The sequence below is a fragment of the Phalacrocorax carbo genome, chromosome 5, assembly GCF_963921805.1.
Source record: "Phalacrocorax carbo chromosome 5, bPhaCar2.1, whole genome shotgun sequence".
Lineage (NCBI taxonomy): Eukaryota > Metazoa > Chordata > Aves > Suliformes > Phalacrocoracidae > Phalacrocorax > Phalacrocorax carbo.
Window position 1 is genome coordinate 60,525,370 of NC_087517.1, and position 14,442 is coordinate 60,539,811.

Sequence of the window (14,442 nt, forward strand, 5' to 3'; positions counted from 1 at the left end):
GTGGGGTTTTGACCGTCTAGCTTTTCATAGAAAAAATGGAATTGCGTAGCTGTCATACCAGATTATATAATGATTAAAATTGAGTTTTGTGTTTACTTTGTGGACTCAGTTTGATAACAGCCTGTCAAAATAGTTTAGAGGCCTATTACTGGCCGGTATTGCCTTTTACACTATTTTTACTGTAAAGTAGCCACAAACAAGGTGTTTACAGTGTTGTCTGATAGTTTAGATAGCTTATGTTAATGCTTGCCGTGAATAGAGTTGGACTGAGGTTATTTTTGCTTTATCTATTTACTATAAAAACTTGAAGCAGTGGCAGTGCAAATGATGGTTTAATACCCATAGCTATACTAACCCAGAGTTAAACCAGTCCAGTCTGTCAGAATTACATCTGTGAACAAGGAAGATAGGATTTGTCTGACATGGAACATCCAGCAACCCAACCAGTAAATCTTCTGTAATCTTCTATAATTTGTTCCCTTAGTGTTATTTCTATCCATTGGATACTGTGTGTCTAATTATTTTCAGTAGCAATTCCAGTATAAGTCACAACTGATTCACTATCAAAAGTAGTGGAGAAAGTGTGAGCAGGAGGAGTTGAATTTATAGGCCTCTTCTGCAGAGAGGAGGACAGTTCAGGTATTGGTTATGTAAAGGCAGTTGGACAAGAAGGAATTGAGTCTCCAGTGGAGAACTTCTATTACTGACATGCTCATATACAGTAGCAGGTCAGGTTGTAGGATCAGTGGGAATCATTAAATCTGAGTTAACTTTATATTTTCCTGGATGAAGCTGTAAGAGGCAAATGCCTTTTGGCCTCTGTGCACTCCTCTGTGGAGGAGGGTGGGCTTCCACCCAGAGCAAACCTCTACCATTGCTGGGGAATCTGGGTCATAAGCGTAGGTTGATCTTACTGAGTTTTGGGGTTTTAGCTGTTGCTCATCTTCTCCAGAAGAACCAAGAAAGTAGACCACTGAACTGGGCCACAAGCTTCATCTTCTCTTTTGTGACCACACAATGAAAGAAAGAAATTGTGTGCTTGTTGTTCAGCCAAAAAACAAAATTGAAGAATGAAGCTATGATGGGAAATCTAAAGGAAGGAACCCAGGAGAAGTAATCACACTTGAAATTTAATTCTAGCCTACTCAAGTAAGGCCCTCTGTGTCTCTCTGGGTGCTATTGATGAAAGTGAGGATATAATATGTCAAAATTACTTTGTTTTCTAAATTGTGTTTGCTTATTAATGTGTGCTTAATGTTTCAGGAATAGTTTTGTCTGTCGTCTTGTAAAGTAGTTCATAAACCTAAAATTCTCCAGTAAAGATTAAATGTATGAAGTGTTGCAGATTTGCTGGAAATGGTGCCTTGCATCTTTCTGAACATGCAGTTAATGAAGATTTCAACACAGGAGGTTACAGATAATAAACTTAAAGAAACTGGACTTTAAAGTCTGAAGAAAAACCACAGTCTAAAGCGGACTAACATAATACGGATTGTGGGGAGTTGTTTTATTTGCCCTTTTCTGACAACTTTTTCCTGATGATGATAGGAATAGATTCTGCAGGCAGCTAACATTTTATTTTATAGTTGTGTGGAGACTGTCAGCTGATCTTGAGATTTTGTAAAATGAAGGGATGCAGCAGCAGCTAAAATGTTTCTGTTCCTTTTTAAAAGGTTTGGTGATGTAAGAGCTCCCATAAGGGGTTATACGACTTTGGTGGTGGTCATATGTGGACCATCTGTGGAGGCCGGTTGTGTAGAAATACAAGGGATGCTAAAGTTGTTTATGGATTCTTTGTAGTTCTTTATTCTCTAGAAGATGCTTATGACATGTTTGACAGTTTTAGTATGAACTCAGTTCTTGCTATCTTGTCTTTATCTGCTGAAAATCATGCTAGTATTGCATGTATCTCTGCGCTTTTTAGATGATGTACACTTTAGTCAGGGACTGAGATTTGGGTGCTCTGACATGCATTACTAATGCTTTCTGTGTGTTGCAAGTTGAAAAGGCTGAGTCCTTGGGGACTAATTATTCCATCTACTGACCTGATGCTTTCTTGTGTGACCTGTAGTTAAATATCAGTTACTGCTGATTGTTCTAGAGCTGGATAACTAAGAGAATTAATTGATTGTGCTTAGATCTTTGACTTCCTGGGTTTTCCGTGTTGGAAAAGTGCCATTTTCTTGGCTTACCTGGGTCCGTAAAACGTTATCATTATTCCATTGCCGCCTTCATTCAGAATTGTTACTTTTCTGATTTCAGATATATTGAAGTTGCTGTTCAAAAATCTCTTTACTTTGTCTAGTAGCCATTTGGCAATGTTTTTTTCTGTTTGGGCAGAATTTCTCCGGTGACTCATGTAGCAGTGGATTTAGAAGAGAGTTGGTGGCTTGGTTACAAAACTTTTTGTTTAATGGTCACATCTTGCACATCTTCCGGGTTGCTTCCTAAAAATCATAAAAGTTACACTGCTACCTCAGCAGGATTTATGATCATGTCAAAGCAAAATATGAACTTGAAGTGGTGATTTGGAAGTCTGTTCCTGTTTTGAAGCAGTCTTCTATCTGCTTCCTGGTTGAAATTCTGTGCAGAACTTGAACAGTTTATATCTCAGCACAGTGATCCACCCATCCAAATTCCTTTTTCTTCTATAAAAATGGAGCTTGTTTTTACATAGGTTTTCCAAAACCAGAAGGTTCTTAATTTTCTTATGCCTGCTTTCAAAAATAAAATCCAGTTTCAGGATCAGGTTGTAAAAGTATGCAACATGTTACTCATGAAGCCTTATTTTGATTTTTCAGTTAAACTCCAAAACGTTCTGAGCTTTACTCATGAATTGTTGCCTGCTGTCATTTCAGGTGGAAAGTGCTGCTGAGGAACCCAGGGTACTGTGTATAATACAAGATACCACAAATTCAAAGACAGTAAATGAGCGTGTTACCTTGAACCTGCCAGCTTCCACACCACTTAAAAGGCTGTTTGAAGATGTGGCTTCAAAAGTGGGCTATGTGAATGGAACTTTTGATCTAGTGTGGGGAAATGGAGATAATGTAACTGATACGGTATGGCAAAAGTGATTTCTGTTTCCTCTTGATAGCAAACATTTAAACCTTCACATTATACAAAAGTGCTATCTGGATTGTGTACTGCTCATTTAGTTCATGTAAAAATTTGTAGTAGGTGCACCAGAGCAGATTGACACCACTATTTTGGTTTGGCTGAATTTTATTTTGTATTATATCTATCTACATTTTAGTCTCAAAATGTGCTTTTAATTGATATATGCATTTAATCATTAAACAAAAGAAACTAATATGATCAATTAGATGTAATGCTAGTTTTCATTGTCAGTATGTATTAATAATTCCCATAATTAATCTCATCTGTTTGGGAAATGTTTCCTTCTCAACAGAAGCATGCTGTGTAGTGACTTTCCATGTTTCCTATACCTATTTGAATTTGTAATACAAAAAATTATTATTAGTATCACTTCTGTGCTTACTGTAACTTGGCTTTGGTTTTAGTTAATGTGATTTCTCTAGATGAACCTAGAAAACTTTGTAAGATTCCTTAAGAAATAGACATTAGTTTATTTCAGGTCATGTTTACCCTTGATGAACTAATGGGGTTTTTTGTTGTCATTTTTTTGGTTTTTAGTTTTTTATTTTAGAGGAAAACGCAAAAACCAAGTATATGCAAGCTCTACAGGACATAGATGGTTTGATGTTCTGCAAGACGCTTGTAGACCAGTGTCTTGACTCCTGCATAGGTTAACCAGCTTCTAAATATTAAACTGTACTGTAATACTTAAGTTACACTGTTTCTTAAACTGTTCAAGTTCTTTCAGTATTAATGATGAGTATGTTTTGTTCATACTGGATAAATATTTATTTTCATTTCATCTTAGGGTGTCAGAAGCTACTGCAAGCAATGTACTTGGGTGGAATTTGTTAATTGCGTATAGCTCTGTTAACAAAAAACAGTACTGTGAGGTTGGTGTGTGGTGGTTTTTTTAGTTTTGGCTTTTTTTTAGCAGACTCCAATAGATCAGAACAGTGACAAAACTATTCTTGATGCTGGTTTTGAGCCAGGGAAGAAGAACTTTCTACATTTGACAGACAAAGATGGTGAGCAACCTCATATAATGCCAGTAAGTAAAATCTTTGCTCAGCTACATAAACTGTAGTGTTGGGGGGAGGGAGATGTATGTTCCATGTATTGCTCTTTTGTGAGATCAGAAAATGAAATAAAATTGGGCTGTATGTTTCATACAATAAGCTTCTTCAGGAACCTTCTCAACAGACTTTTAGATTACTATTTTACACTTCTAGGTTTCTTCTGAGTAGGACCAATTCCATTAGTAATGATTTGCTGTCACTTTTTATTCGTGCTTGTTGTATATTTTTTGTAGTGCTTTGCTGTGAGTAATTTTCTAAGGTTACATAATTAGTTAATCTTTGACATATTTAGAGATAAGTTTTAACAATACAGGTTTAATCATATACCTAATCCTTTTTCTCTAGGTGTTTGAAAGCAATATTAAGCCATTCTGGTAGAACTTTCAGAAATGGCAGTCTTGTATCAACAGCAGTTACCTACTTACAAATTTACCTTTTGGGGGGGGGGAAGAGTTATCAGTGTTTCTAGAAGTAACTGTCCGGTATAACAAAATATTTGAAATTTCCCATTTCTCAAATATATGATGCAGTAAAAGATGAACACAGTTGTAGTTTATTTAAATCAGGGATTGGATTACTTTGCTCTTATGTCAGCATAATGCTAGCCTACTTAGCCTTTCTTGTGAACTTCATTATCTTAAAACAGGGAAGGAAACCCCCAATGTTTAAATAATTGTGCACAAGGTCAGAATTTGAGGATAATTGTGAAAAAGTATTGAATTGTAACTTTTGTACCAGAACAAAGGGAAAAAAAAAAGAAAATCTCATTCTGTATTTCACTGTGGAAAACTTGAGATATAGGAGATGCTAAACTGCAGGCTTGTTTGTTGTATGCATGATAGGTACTGTATTTGATTATATAGTATTCTAAAGAGCATTTGCTTCCACTAATGGGAGGAAAGATTTCTGAAGGGGTTGAGAATTTGGAGGGCAGAATTAAAGTTACTCAAGCAACAGTATATCTGCAATTTTGTAAAACTGATGCGGTATGCTAACAAAATTGATTTCTTGGCCACGGAAGTGGTAAAACTTGCAGGTGCTTAAGTAAAAATTTGTTGTCTAATTTTTGCATAAAATCTCTGGATTTATGTTTTTAGGAGGAGTCAGGTACAACAGATGACAGTGTGCAAGACAGATTTATAGGCCCTCTTCCAAGAGAAGGTTCTGTTGGCTGTACTAATGACTATGTCAGTCAAAACTACTCTTATTCTTCAGTCCTGAGCAAATCGGAAACAGGTATAGTGTTCTCTTGCAAAAATGATGCTAACTCTTAATTATTGTAGCATATTTTCAAGTAGCAGCACTTCAAGATTTTTGAAATAAATTGCAGTTTACTTTAAAAAACCCCACATCACTAATAGACTTTCTGTCACATTTTTTACAAAATTTCATATCACTTTGGGAACAGAAGAGCTGTATCCCATCCTTGTCTTACCTCTGACAGTGCAATTCAAATTCTCTGTCAGGGGTCATCCTTTTCAGTACTAATCTGCTGCTGTGTCCCTAGCTGAGTAGTCAGGGTTGTACTACCAGAAAGTATTCACCTCAAGCTCTGTGTTCACTCACAGTTTAATGAGTACTTGATACTCTGTAACAGAGGGGCTGTTGCCAAATCTCTGCACTCTGCCCGTTAACTGAAGCCTTCCTCCTGTAGCCCCTGCTTGCAGTTTCTGTGCACCATGATTCCCCAAGAGGTTCATCTGCCGTGGCCTGACTCCCTCTGGAAGGGAAGCACAGGTCTGACTTGCAGATGAGTGCTAGGGCAGGTCCCAGGAGGCTGGCTGGGTGCCTGTGCGCAGGGGGCAGGAAGAGACAGCAAGTTATAACTCATTACTGAGACAAACTTCTGATACTAAATTTGTTCGGCAGGCGCAAAGACAACATTCATATTACTCCAATTCATGTGTGTTCAAGGTTTTTTGAGAGATAAGGAAGATTATCTGCCACATACTGTTTTTTCATTTAATGTAACAATGAAAAGATGCTCTGTATAGAGCAGAGTAATAAATAAAATACACATGTTTGAACTGAGTGTCTTCACAGAAAATGCCTGTTTTGCACAGAGTTAGCTGCCTTTTCAGTACTAGTAGGGAACAGAAATTTCTTTTAATCCTTACTAAGAGCTTCACAGTGTAAATAGGCATAGTTAATGTATTACACTGTGCTTCAGTATATGCTGCTTACTTAACTGTTGTTAAAATTGTATGTTTTTGAGAAAATCTTAAAATGACAGTAAGATGACTAAAATAATTCCCTTTTCAGCTAATAAAAATGACACTGATTTTTAGAAGCTGTTTTAATTCATTATTACGGGAGAAGGTTTTAGAAGATACATGTGCATGGGCATTTTAGAGATTTTTTTTTTATTTATAGTTCTGAGAAGATAGTACAAACCAATGCAGATACAAATCATTTACATTATAACTAGTATAGTTTTAGTTGACATCAGGCAATAAGTAAGCTAGTACACAATTGTTTTTAACAAATTCTAGATTCTTCTGTAAAATATGTAATTCAACTGTTAAAATATTTATGGTTACCTGCTTCCCTATTGGTACAGTATTCAACATTAAATATTGGTTATTATTGTGAAACATAATTTGTGATCCTAAAATAGCTTTGTGTCATTCAGTGAAATAATTTGTTGTGTAAATTCTTACTGTATTGCTCTCAGAAGTGAGCAATTGTAATATTCCCTTGATTTTTATAGTGCAAATATCAATAAATTACAAGTGCTGGATGCAGTTCTTAAATAAGTGTTATCACAGAATTGGGTTTGCGTCAAATATGTTAACTCTTAAATTGATTTCCTATCTTTTTGCATTATTTCCATCTCATTCTTCCTGTATTTTTAGGTTACGTGGGGCTAGTAAATCAAGCAATGACTTGCTACTTGAACAGCCTTCTACAAACGCTTTTCATGACTCCTGAATTTAGAAATGCGTTATATAAGTGAGTATGCATAATCAAAACCTGTTCTTAAATTTGTCCTGGTATATATTGATAGGAGACCCTTTAAAATTCCTCCTCTCAAAATTTCCATGTTTGGATACTGAAAAGCATACTTGTAGTCAAGCTGGATAGACTATTTAAAATTATATTTGCTTAAAAGCTTCAGATTTTTCGTGAAATACAATGGTACGTTGTTGGTTGTGGCATGGACGAGCTTTTTAAAGAATTTGCCTCATCTTGAAAACATCAAGCTTGAAATTAAGTTTGATACTAAGTGCAGTTCATGTCTGTCTGTGTGCAGTGAATGGCTTCAGAATTATGTCATTTGTTTGTGTTAGGTTTGTACATTTAAAGAACAGTATTGTCATTTACTGCAGAAATGGAAAGTGATTCCATTTGACTTTTCTCAAGAAACAGAGCTTCAGTTAACCTCTGTAGTCTGAGACCTCTTGAAATGTAATAAATGCTGATTTAAATGCCTTTTTAAGTAATGTTTTCAAAGCATTTTTAATTGTCAAATATCTTGTGTTGTGAATAGATGGGAATTTGAAGAATCTGAAGAGGATCCTGTGACGAGTATCCCCTACCAGCTTCAAAGGCTGTTTATTTTACTGCAGACCAGCAAAAAAAGAGCAATTGAAACAACAGATGTCACACGGAGTTTTGGATGGGATAGTAGTGAGGGTAATATGCAACTATTAAGCTTGTGTGATTTGCTTCAGCAGCTGCCCGCTAGGGGCCTAGACTGCTGTTTATAGGTGTAAAATGCCAGAATAATAAAAAATAATTATTAGACTCCACTTTATTTCAATAGAAACAACATAGCTTAGGCGGATACTTCGTCGTGGGGTGTGTTTGATTTTTAAAGAAATTATGTCTGTGAGTTTTAAGCTGTTAAAGTAAAAAGCATTATATTTTTGTAATTAAGCTATCATTTGAGTTGTTAATTGTTTCGAAAGAAGTAGCTCTTTATGAGAAACTTGCATGTGGTTTGAATCACAAATGTCAAATGCACATTAAATAGAAAATAATATGGATAATTCCATAAAATCAAACACTGTGCTTGTCTTTTTGACACTTGTATAGTGTAATTTTGCCCCATAACCTGCTGATTTTTCCATGGAGTAATCACATAATTATAAGGAGTTGCATTTCAGTGTCCTTATGCTTACAAAGAAAAAAAAATTGGGTTTTAGAGAATCAGCGTGAAGTGGGAAAAAAGTCAGAACAAGTTTATTTTATAACAGTGCATATTAGCATTTCTGTATTTTTTTACATATTCTTGCTTATGTATGCAGTTCTTTTTGTTTATGTATAAGCATTGTGAGCAAGCTGGCTGCTTATTTTTCCAACTTAACTTGAGAAGCAGCTGTTCGTGGAATTGAACACTGGCCCAATAGTGAACAGTGTAGTAAATAATAGGTACAGACTTAAACAAATTGGTAGCTTTTTAGGAAGTATTCTCAGGCTACAGTTAGTATTTGGGCTAATAACATCTCTTGTATAATTATGATTAATTTAAATTTCTAACAGCATGGCAGCAACATGATGTACAGGAGCTTTGTAGAGTCATGTTTGATGCTTTGGAGCAGAAGTGGAAGCAAACAGAACAGGTAATTTTATAAAAACTTTTTTCCTTGGTCAGCGGTGTGGTATTGTGGTGGGGTTTTTTTTGGTTTTTTTAAAGGGTGATTGTGAAAAATATTAACTGAATTTTAAATACAAGGTTATTGAAAGTCTGCAATAGTTGTCAGTTTTCTTGTTTGATGCAATAATTCAGCTACTATAATGTATGACTTCTGAGAGTGTGTTACATATGTTTTTTTCCCCCAGTTAAAAGTGGAATATTCTGAAATCTGGCTACTTACTTAGTCTTTATTTGAAGCACAGAAAGCAACTGTGTAACTTCTCTTCTGTGATAGCTCCCTTGCTGTCACCATTTTATTAGGCTATGTTGCGGGCTGTTGCAGCTCAGGCCCACTCTTCTAATGTAGGAGAAAGATACCAATACATTCATAGCATGTGCTACATTCTGATAAGTGGCTAACATCTTACAGCCAATTTTCAGATTTGTAGATTGGCAAATACTTCCTCTGGCTTTCTGCACCTACCTCTGGAGAGACAGGGAAGGACTGCAGTATCAGTCTGTTAACAGTGTCGGCAAGATCAGGCTTTTTTTAGAATGTACAGTTAAATTTTGCTGGTTTTGTAGTCACACTAAAGAGGTGACCACAAAGTATACTGTGAACCTTATATAATGTGGTTTGAGAAGCTCACTTGAATGTGTTTTGTGCAGTGGTGGGGTAGGGGGAAACAAGAAATCAAGATTTTTGAATGGGGGAGTCCGGTGGTATTCTAAATGTGTAGCTAGGCAATTAAGACTTAATTAAAAAAAAGGCATTTTCTTGTAAAACTAAAGAAAGGAAATATGTTTGTTTCATTTATTTGAAGGTCTGAATATCTTCTTTGTTTCAGGCTGATCTTATAAATCAACTGTATCAAGGCAAACTAAAAGACTATGTAAGATGTCTAGAATGTGGTTATGAAGGCTGGAGAATCGACACTTACCTGGATATTCCTTTGGTCATCCGGCCGTATGGCTCCAACCAGGCATTTGCTAGCGTGGTGTGTACTATTATGCTGACTAATAGTGCATCCATACACACATAGAATACATAATGCGACAGTGGTATAATTTGTTACATGGTAAGTATCATCCTAGATACTCCATCTTGGGGTGTTCGTCTTTGTGCAGTGAACCAGCTAGCAAGTTCTAGAAGATATTTTTTTTTTGGCTTTTTGGTTTATTTCTTGTTTTGTTTTTTCTTTTGCCCTTCAATGAGTCCTACTGGTGCATGTATAAGGGGAGGGGAAATGCAACTTTATTGCCTTAGGGCTACAGTAATCAATTATTTTCTTCCTGATAAAATCTTGAGCATTTACCCAAGATATTTTTGAGACCACTAAGTTTTATTTGGGTTGTTCTCTTTATTGACACATCTGCTAAATTTTCATAGCATTGTTGAAAATCTTAGTGAAAGAACAGAACGTTGACTTAGAATTTTTAGTTTAATTGCCATGTTGTTGCTGTGCTTTTTAAAGTTCAGTTCTCAAATACCATATGCTTTTAACAAGCAATTTAATGACAATAAAAAATGGTATCATACGTCAGTATTCTTGGTCACTTTTGCTCCAGCATTAATGATGTTGGCAAGCATATATGTTGCTTAGTAAATCTGTGGAAGTTTTTTTTGTTTTATTTTTTCCAACCCCCTGAAAAGAAGTGATTGCGAACTGTGAAATGCCACTGTTGTGGCTTAGAATAGCTGTACTATGGGTGAAGTTGTGAGAAAGAGTAAGAATGGATCAAACATGTCTTTCAGCAAAGGTTGATTTAAACGAACAGTTGTTGTGTAATTGGCTTACCAGGATTATTTATTATATATAAAGTATTTTTCCTTTTGTATTTAGTACGCTGGCGATATTTTTAAAGTGCTGGTGATATTTTTAAAGTGCTAATAGTCTGTAATTCTTAACAGTAATTCTGTTAAGAATTGTTAGAATTAGGTTAAACTGCAGTGTAGGTTCAAAGAACTTCATGCTTTAAAACTTAAAATACCAATCTTGAAGTAGTAAAGATGAGGGACATGGATCTCAGAAAAAGGATTCAAGTTAATGAAGTCCTTTGAATTCATTAAGGATTGCGTTAAATTTTTTTAGAACTACCCAGCTAAGTGAAGCTATATTTTGAGCTGCCATGCCATTGATACAATCAGTGTTTTAAGTAGATGGCTTCCCTTTTCACCTTTTAAAACTCATTTCTAGAAATGCTCCCTAAAACAAAGTTTCTTGTAATTTTTATTCAATAATGAGATTTTTCTGATCTATTAAAGTAATGAAAACTATTCAGTTCATGTAGTTGTATTCTGCATTTAACAATGCATTGTACATGTGTCTTGAAATTTTTTGTTTAGGAAAGTCTATAGCAGATTGCAAAAACAAAAGACTATTTTTAGAAACACAGAAAGCTTGAACAATTAACTTCTTAAATATCAGATTACTTTCAGTAGTATTTGATATTTCTCCTGTAAATCAGCATTTACTGCGTTTACTACATTGAAGAAAACAGTTTTAAGATTTTTGTTACACAGTTACATGGTTGCAATTTGTACCGATGCTTCAATTTTTGAGCTTTTTTAATTCCTATGCTGATTCAGTTGATTCTTCTCCCTGCATTTGTATTATCTATAGCAGATGTAATTTTTAGTTTTGTAGTCTTCAACAGTGGGGAGATATGGAGGATACTTGCTTTTGGAGAAGGGAAAAATCGCCTGTTTCTAAATGGAATTCTCTGAAGGTAGTATCCTCCATTGATCCATAGGTGGTGGTGATTTAGTAGGTGTAGGCATAAGGGTATGAGTGAGAGATCAAAAACTTCACACATGCGCTAATAGGGCTTATAGAAGGGAATGTAAAACTTTTTAGACCTTGCTAGTCAGCTCCTAAGGGAACTTGCAGCAGGCGACACAACCCAAGATAGGGGATCTAAGGAGGATACTACCTTCAAAGAACTCTAGTTAGAGGTAAGTGATTTTCCATTACTTTCTGATAAGAGAGAATGGATGTATGAGCTTTAAGTAAGGTTAATCTGTAGAATGCCACATGAAGTGTATTATCCCACTGTTCGACATTGTGTACTACCAAAAAAACTGTACGTACCTGAAATGTTGCATTTATCTGTAAATATATATGTATTACGTCTTAAATACATGGGAATGTTGAACTGGGAAGGATAATGTTATGCTTCCTTTATTTCCTAACATGAAGTAATTCTGAAATTCTTCAGTATGTTTAAGATTTGCATTTTGAAATATTTTCGTCTGATTCCCCTCTCCATTTCCCAAATTCTTGTAGTAAGACTACATACCTACAAACTTATTAGGGCATCTCTGGGGCACTGAGGTCTTGTCAGTATGTATCTCAGTGTAAACCCTTTTTCAAAACTACCCTATCTCCATTGTTCAAGGGCGTGCTGTAAAAAAAAAAAACCTGAATCATCTTTTCTTGAGGTCAGTAGAAATATAGATGTAAAAATATATAGCTTATTTCAGAGAGGTAAACAGGAGCAGTAATTCACATACTGATTTTTGTAGGTACTAGTATCTTTTGTATAGATGCCTGAATTTTGCAGCATTAGATACAAGTTAAAAGATCTATTTGACTGCAAAACATAAAAATGTTGTGAGATGGAGAACTGCTGAGAGAAGAGTGAGTGCAATGAGGAACTAGCTGGCATGCTGAAATTGTGTTACTAGAAAATAGTGGAAATGGCTTTATAATACCAGAAGACTAGGAATAATATAAGTATTCTGTAGATGTAGTGAGTCCACTTCTGTTTTGTCCAGTGCTGTTAGTTTTCACCATCACTTGTATGTTAGCTTTTCTTTTTGAGGATATAGGTATGCATACAAGTAGACCTTTTTTAGGCAAAAGTTAATTTGTCATTGAACTTTGTCATTGCCAAACTAAAAGTGTTGAAGGCAGTTAGAATATGGATATGATATTTGCTCTTTTTTTTAAGCTAGACTGGTAACAACAAAGTCTTGTATTTTCAGTTGAGCGTATTCTTTGGACACAGTAAAACTAGATGAGCTCTGAAAATCTGAGATAGCAAATAGTTTCTAGTTTCTTCCACAGTTCTGCCTAATTGCTGTTTATTGTGTAACTTTTCCTAAAGGTTCTACTGCTCCTGTTCACAGGTTTTATACAAATGCTTGCAGTAAGATACCTGTCAAAGTACTAACTATATCATAGTGCATTTTTGTGGAGAAGACTGTGTCCTAAGTGCCTATCTTTAGCCAGACAATAATTAGTTTGAACTGTTTCTTATGGCATTTTGGTATGCTAAGTGTTACAAATCTCATAAACAGAATATTAAGAAGTGGATGTACTCAGAACTTGGCCTGATAAGGCCCTGAGCAGTGTGCTTTGAGCAGGGGAGTTAGGATCGGATCATCTCTAGAAGTCTCTTTCAGCCTATATTGCTCTTTTGTTTCTGTGAGCTGTAAAAGAAGTTTAAATAGCCTTTGTCATGCTAATCTATTGCTTGATCTTCTATGGTATATTTTGAAGTGTACATGTGTTGGGAATGTCAGAAATGCTTAGTATCTTTAAGACTACGTAATAGTTACTTCTTTGAAGATAACTTCAAAGGTAACATTTACTCTAAAAGTAGAGTTGCACAAAAATGGGGGATGTCATGTGGTAGGTAGTGCAGTGTAGAAGCTTTATCACTGGTTTTGTCAAGTAAATTGTCAGAGTAGAAAATGGTGAACTGTGTTAGAACAGGAATTGCATTCAGAAACACCCTAATCAGCAGAACTAACTTTGATGTAAGGATTATACAGGAGAGAACTGGAGGAGGCATAAATGAGTAAAGCTGAGGAACATCAATGTTCTTTCTAACAATAATTGAAAAATACACAAATATTCATATAATTCAAAAATAATGGAATTCTCAAGAGTTTTAATCAGGTTTTCAAAGTACAGCTCGCTCTGTGTGGTAAGCAGTGAAACCAGAAGAGTAATGAAACAACACTTCATTCAGTTTTTGGGGGTCTGAAGGATCATCACTTTTTCCCATATGTAAAAAATTACAGTATGTTTCCTTGTTAAAATGCACATCACATAAATGATTATGTAGCACTTAGACTCATGTTCCATCATTCTTATATCCCCGTTCATTGATATTCATGTTGGTGCATGAATTGCAACTTTTTTCTTACACTCAAAATATATGTTTATTGTCTTAACTGGCATTTGATTCATAAGACAGAGTTCTGTGGTCATTATGTGATGCATTCTATGTTTCACGTTTTCCATGTTTGTTATTAACATTTTTGCTTTCATTTAAATAGTTCTGAATACTAATTCCTTGACTAGTTCACAGAATAGTCAAAACGCAGTAATCGATTTCTTCCCCTGTCTCTTTAGGCAGGGTTATAACTTGCTCAGACTTCTTTATTAAATTCTAGAATGAGATTCCTCACTTCTCAGTGCATAATCTTACTAAACATTGGCTATTTGTTGCTCTTGAGTAAAAAGCCACTCAGCCTCCGTAGCGTTTAGGAAGTAAGTATGTAGACAGTAGTTCAGTTCAGGCTCTGAAATGTTTTCACATGTCTAGAGACTCTCTGCCTCAGAGCTGTGGTTTCAGGGCTGTTGAAAGGCTTTTCTGGGTGGATCTGAAAATGAAGTGAGATGACTGCCTTAAATTTACCGTTGTCTTGCTGAATTTGGTATATCTTTCATT

General features: G+C 35.4%; 1 protein-coding gene across 4 annotated transcripts in view; it reads left to right on the forward strand.

Annotated features, from left to right (window-relative positions):
* The window catches only part of USP47 (ubiquitin specific peptidase 47), a 58,094-nt gene that overhangs the window by 15,027 nt on the left and 28,625 nt on the right, over positions 1-14,442 (forward strand). For 3 of the 4 annotated variants that reach the window (XM_064452724.1, XM_064452722.1, XM_064452725.1), the window contains 7 exons: positions 2,859-3,062; positions 4,034-4,150; positions 5,276-5,414; positions 7,034-7,130; positions 7,669-7,814; positions 8,664-8,743; positions 9,606-9,755. In XM_064452724.1, coding sequence (XP_064308794.1) covers positions 2,859-3,062; positions 4,034-4,150; positions 5,276-5,414; positions 7,034-7,130; positions 7,669-7,814; positions 8,664-8,743; positions 9,606-9,755 — 933 coding nt within the window. The remainder of the gene's footprint in view (positions 1-2,858; positions 3,063-4,033; positions 4,151-5,275; positions 5,415-7,033; positions 7,131-7,668; positions 7,815-8,663; positions 8,744-9,605; positions 9,756-14,442) is intronic. The other variant, XM_064452723.1, reaches the window with a different exon arrangement.